Here is a 6,000-nt window from a genome sequence, read left to right as displayed (position 1 = left end):
GATCGACATACGGATTGGGGCTGCAGCTGCAGTAATGCAGACGCTGCACCGGTCCGTCGTGGTGAAGAGGGAGCTGAGTGTAAAAGCGAAGCTCTCAATTTACCGGTCGATCTACGTCCCTACCCTCACCTATGGCCACGAGCTGTGGGTAGTGACCGAAAGAACGAGATCGCGGATACAAGCGGCAGAAATGAGCTTCCTCCGAAGGGTGGCTGGCCTCTCCCTTAGAGATAGGGTGAGAAGTTCGGCCATCCGGGAGGGGCTCAGAGTAGAGCCGCTGCTGCTCCACATCGAAAGGAGCCAGCTGAGGTGGTTTGGGCATCTGACAAGGATGCCCCCTGGGCGCCTCCTGGGTGAGGTGTTCCAGGCATGTCCCACCGGGAGGAGGCCCCGGGGCAGACCCAGGACACGCTGGAGAGATTATATCTCTCGGCTGGCCTGGGAACGCCTTGGTATTCCCCCGGATAAGCTGGAGGAGGTGGCTGGGGAGAGGGAGGTCTGGGCCTCTTTGCTTAGGCTGCTGCCCCCGCGACCCGGCCCCGGACAAAGCGGATGAAGATGGATGGATGGATGGAAAAAAACAAAACAACTAGTGACAACTGAATGTTGCCTAATGGTGGCATCTGGAGGCCACAGCAGGAAGTGCCCACTAATGAAGACAGGTATGTTAGAAATGGAGCAGATGGCTGTTTGCCTGCTGTTACAGTTTTTTCTGAATGCTTAAACCCTAACTGTGATTCCTGTAGCACAATCTCTAAAACTAGTCAGACTTATAGCAAAACCACTCACTGAGTTTGCAAAACTAAAAGCACAAAAACTGCTTTGCACTCAGTTTGCAATTTTGTAACACACACTTTGCAAAACTGTAGGCACAATTCACTGCACAACACTCAATTACCAAATTTCCAACACACTCCTAGCAAAAGTATACACATGTATGGCTATCATTAACACTAATTTGCCAACTGTCTGGCACACTTTCACATGTGAAAACTTTTTTAGATAATTAGTTCACTTTGCAATCAGCCTAAGCACTATAATACAGGTAAGCTGTGTGTGCGGAGTACAATGGAGGGAGCAGAAAGAGTGAGAAGTAGAGGAGGCCGAGGAAGAGGACGTGGAGGTGAAGAAGTAGGATGAAGAGGACGACAAGGACAAGGAGGAGCAAGAGGAAGACGAGGAGGAGGGAGAGGAAGATGAGGAGGGGGGAGAGGAAGGGTAGGAAGAGTAAGAAATAGAATTGCTGATGACATCAGAGCTACAATAGTGGACCATGTAATCAACCATGGAATGACCCTGAGGGAAGCTGGCCAACGGGTCCAGCCTAACTCGAGCCGCTACACTGTAGCAAGTATCATAGGGACATCTTGAAATGAGAATCGGTTAGTACAGTCACTTCGCACAAAGATTTGTAGCACTGCCATATGCCAATGAGAAACACACCAATACCATTGATGTAAAAATACTGAAATTGTTACTTTACAGAATTGCTAGATGACCAGATGCTGGGGGCAGAGGAAGCATGTTCACTGCAGACCAAGTAACCCATATAGTCATTATGGCGATTGCAAATAATCCTATACTTGGAAATAAACACTTGTGTTTGTTTTGATGTGTTTGAATAAACACCAGTACTTGAAGTTTGGATCCCTCTATGCTTATGGATCTATGACAGAAGTATGAGCTCAAACTGACATAGCCTACCTTGTGCACAGAGAAAGCAAAAGTCAGATGTGTTTTGTATTCATACCATCGGTGTGCAGTTGGCGCATTGTGTGCTTAGTAGATGATGGCTTGTGTGTACTGTTTGATACGGAAACACCATTTTTACAAAGGTGTGAAGAGTTAATCTAGCTGTGTTTGCTTTTGCAAGAGAACTACAATGTTTTGATTATTGGGTGACAGGTTTTCTTATTTGTGTGAAGAGTTTTGCAAAATTAGCCAATAGTTACAAAAAATGTGCTTAAGCAATCAGAAAAAACTGTAAAAGCTTGGGGCTATGAATTCAAGGCTTTTCTGACAAGCGGCAGATGACTTTCAGTATAGCTTAAATACACTGATTCTATAATAAAAAACAAAATAATCAGGAAATATGTCGAAGTGGGTGAGTTCCAGGCAAATCGAAAAGTCTTTAAATGCTTCTAGTGGCACCTGAACTCTCGAACAGTAGACTTAGGCCTACTCTGATTAAATTTATCTCATGGACTGCCCAGAAACTCATCTGCACTGTTCTTTCTTATCAGAATTTTAATTACAGGCTGTAAAAAGTTAGTTATTTTCTGGTTTGAATTTAAGTTAAATTAACCTATACAAGAGACAATCAGCTAACACAATGTTTACTTTCCTAACAAAAATGACACAAATTCAGCTTACTTTTACTCCATAGTTCTTCACCTGCAGCATCTTCCTTTATCTTTAATATAACTTAAAGGCTATGAAATTGTTGACGTGACTGACAGGAACTGTGAACACATGAGTTGATTTTGGTTATTCTACATGAGAGATTTCTGTGTTTAGATTTAGTTATAGTGCATGTTCCTACACAAAGAAATAAATGTAATTTGTGGTTATTAATGTCGCTCTACTGCAAAGCATCATCCTTGCACTTTATCACACAACCACAAGATGCCAGTATCACATTGTCTTGGATTAGGTTGATTTAAAAAAACAACAACAACAAAACAAAACAAAAAAACATTTTATGAAAGTGTTGATTAGTTAATTTTTTTCCCTCGCAATAAGATGCAAGAAGATTTTCAGTCAGAGAAAGAAGTGGAGGGGACCAGGGGCTGGCAGATGCTGCAGACAGCGCATATTCTTAAACAGAAGGGTGTGTGTTTATGTGTGTGTGAAAGGGGGAGGGAGGGAGGATTGAAGGGGAGGGAGAAAGAGAGAGAGCAAAACTGGGTGTCAAAATCTTGAGCTCTGAGAAAGCCTCCCAGTCTGTGTGTTGTGAGGGGAAGCAGCAGCACAGTGAAGGTTTCCAGTTGGGAGAGAGTTTAAAGAAAGTGTCTGTTTAGGATATCGGAAAGTTCGCTTTGCCTGAATGAAACGCAGCAGTGGATGGCTCATGAAGGTTATGCACAATGGAGAAGATTGGCTTTCAGTGCTTTGCTTGGATACTTTTGAAAGGAACCATATGTCTGGTGAGTGAAATGAATGGTAGCATTAAACACATTATACATTCAAAGTTGAGTTATGCTGCATTTTAAGAGGGTTTTGAAAATATTTCAAGTTCTACATATTTTAGATTTGATGCATTATCCTAATGACGACTTTCTTTGCAGACTTAAGTTTCTTAAAACATGCTGAGTGAGGTTTAACAATATTTGTGTGGTGTGTGAGTCTGACAATATTAAGAATACTTCTCAAAAACTCAACAGTTCTTTCAAATGAGATTCTATTTAATTGAAGCAATTCTGAGACAATATTTCCAAAGCGTTTGGGATTTTTTTTGTTGATTTGTTTTTAATCGTTCATGCTAGCACTTGGTTTACTTCCCGATGGGGTCAGTCTATAACTTTCTCCTGTGCTTATTTTTCTAGTTGGTTCTTGGACCACACCAGACACACAGCAACTTTACCTTCACCAAGAGAGCACCGCCTCATCCCAGCAGGGCTCACGAGGCTTCTTCACAGCAGAAGAACTCTGTGCTTCAGTCCAGGAGTCTAACTCAGCACACCAAGCTGCCCCGTAATCCCTTCATCCCTCTTTCAAAGCAGGGATTTGGGGAAATACTTGAAGGAAACTCACAACCGCACTCCAAGCCATCATTAAAGATGAAGCTTCAGCCCATCATGAAAGTTCATGGAACATCTAAATGGTCCGAGACCTTCATCTGGGGGGACTTTTATTCAAATATAAAGACGGTCAAACTGAATTTGCTGATATTGGGGAAGATTGTGGATCATGGGAACGGGTCTCTTGGCGTCTACTTCCGCCACAACTCCACGGGGGTAGGCAACGTGTCCGTCAGCCTCATGCCACCGACGAAAGAGGTGGAGTTCGACTTGGAGCGCCAAAGCGTGATCCACCCCAAGGATTCAAAGACGTTCAACTGCAGAGTGGACTCCGAGAAAACCGAACGCAACAAGAAGGTGATGCTGTGCAACTACGACCCATCAAAGACATGTGATCAGGAGCACACCCAGAGCCACGTCACCTGGATGTGCTCCAGGCCTTTCCAGGTCATCTGCATCTACGTGTCTTTCTACAGCACAGACTACAGACTGGTTCAGAAAGTCTGCCCAGACTATAGCCTGCAAAGTCCAGCCTACCTGCCTGCAGGTTAAAGGACACTGGAGAGTGATGTCTCAGCAAGCCTCTATAGAGAAATCCAGTTAGTGCAGCTATGAGCCAGTTTGATGGATCATTTTGAGGTTCTTCAAGAAATTCGGTTGAAAAGTGTTTTTAAGTTCACTTTAGTTTCTATGTTTTTAGTGCAAAAAATGTGCCTGCGTTAAGATTAAAGTGTTTTAGATCATGTAACAAAAAAAAGGTTAGGGTGCAACTAAAAGTGAGTGATTTACCTGGCAATTGCTTTCTTAATTATTCCTTTGAATATATGGTTTTATGAAACCACAGTATTGTGAAAATACTCACAAAAATCTTGATATTTGCTCTTTTTCTGAACTGTAGTTACCAACAAAAAGGCAGTGGTAGTACTCAGCAGATTAATCAGCTATTCCCTTCATGTTTCTTTGTTTTTTTCATGTTTCTTTGGTTAAAGCAGACAATGGTAAGTTTTTGGTTTAATAAAAGCCAAGATATAGTCATCCTCTAATGTTGTTGTAGCTGCAGGACCATAAATACTTGTGGTCCTGCAAATCAGTCCTTCAAAATTGTTTTCATGCCACTGTAATTTTTTTTTAAATAAAGAATTTAATTTCTTTTCGTGTAATAATTTGAATTTATTTATATTTTTATATGATTCTTGATATGAACTCACCCACTCAGAAGAGCTGCAGGCTATAAAAGATGAAGCGCACAGGTTTAAGCTTTGTGTTATTCCAATACATCTTGCTTTCCATTGCTAACAAAGTATGCTTGTCGTTGCCCACACGTGCAGGTTCGCATTATCTTTGAACAGCTGGCAGGTTAAACAGGCATGTCAGACTGTCTTTGAATAAACCTCAGTCTTATAACCTTGTTAAACTGTGTCTGCAGTTTAAACCCAGAGTGGCTCAGAGTGAAACTAAGGTGCACGCGAGAGTGCAGGGGTATGGTTCAGGAAACGGTTCAGGAGGTGCAATTAAACACATCTGCTCGATCACTGCACTCAAGGCACTGGCAACTAACCTTTTCTGCCGGGCAGATGGATGTTTAATGACCCAGACACAGGCCGCTAACTCGATTAAGTAGGTGACAGAGGTTAAAGACACCCCTCACCATCCACCACTGTTTCCAGCTGCTCCCGGAGTGGCTGGAAACAGCAGGGAGAACGCTTCTGTCAACAGCTGCAAGTGCAGTCAGCCATATTACGGAGTCTCAGCATCCTATGCAGCATACTGCTTTTTCTAAATTAGCAAGGACAGAGTGGTGGGAGGACCATCCACTACCAAAGACATATTAAAGTTCTATGCAGACATTTGATTTCAGCTTCTCTGCAGGGGCGGCACCAGGAAGTTTTCAGTAAAGTGAAAATAATATATGGATAAGAGTGATTTGAAATCGCAAACTAACCTAGATAATTCTCCTTGCTGACAATTACAGTGAACAACACTTTTTAAAAAATGGACTAAATGTTCTTTGTGCAATCTACTGTCCCCTGTTGGTTTAAGGTATTTCCTGTTGGTTTCTCTTGTCAGGCCTAGAGAATATCGTCATAGCAACAAAGACAGTACCCCCCCTTCAGTTTTTTGAGATTTTCAGATTGCTTTTTGAGATTGCTTATACAGTTCTCTTAAGTTCCTGCAAGGGTAATCCAGCACTTTAGAAAAAAAAAATTCTGTCATTCTGCCGCTTTGTTGCTGGGCTCAATATTATTGCGTTTGGTTTCAA

The 6,000-nt window shown here is 42.4% G+C and overlaps 1 protein-coding gene across 1 annotated transcript; it reads left to right on the top strand.

The window, feature by feature from the left end:
- Window positions 1–3,086: 3,086 nt before the first annotated feature.
- On the top strand, window positions 3,087–4,292 carry LOC146626667 (neurexophilin-1-like). The gene is made up of 2 exons (XM_085360724.1): window positions 3,087–3,146; window positions 3,546–4,292. Exons 1-2 carry the CDS (start codon window positions 3,087–3,089, stop codon window positions 4,290–4,292), a joined length of 807 nt encoding a protein of 268 aa, XP_085216850.1.
- The last annotated feature ends 1,708 nt before the right edge of the window (window positions 4,293–6,000 follow it).

This window comes from Diplotaxodon limnothrissa, linkage group LG8 (assembly GCF_057381915.1).
Source record: "Diplotaxodon limnothrissa isolate DT_005_m linkage group LG8, D_limnothrissa_male_GT1.1, whole genome shotgun sequence".
Taxonomy (NCBI): Eukaryota; Metazoa; Chordata; class Actinopteri; order Cichliformes; family Cichlidae; genus Diplotaxodon; species Diplotaxodon limnothrissa.
Note: the sequence above shows the minus strand (reverse complement) of the source record. Positions and strands in the feature narration are given on the sequence as shown.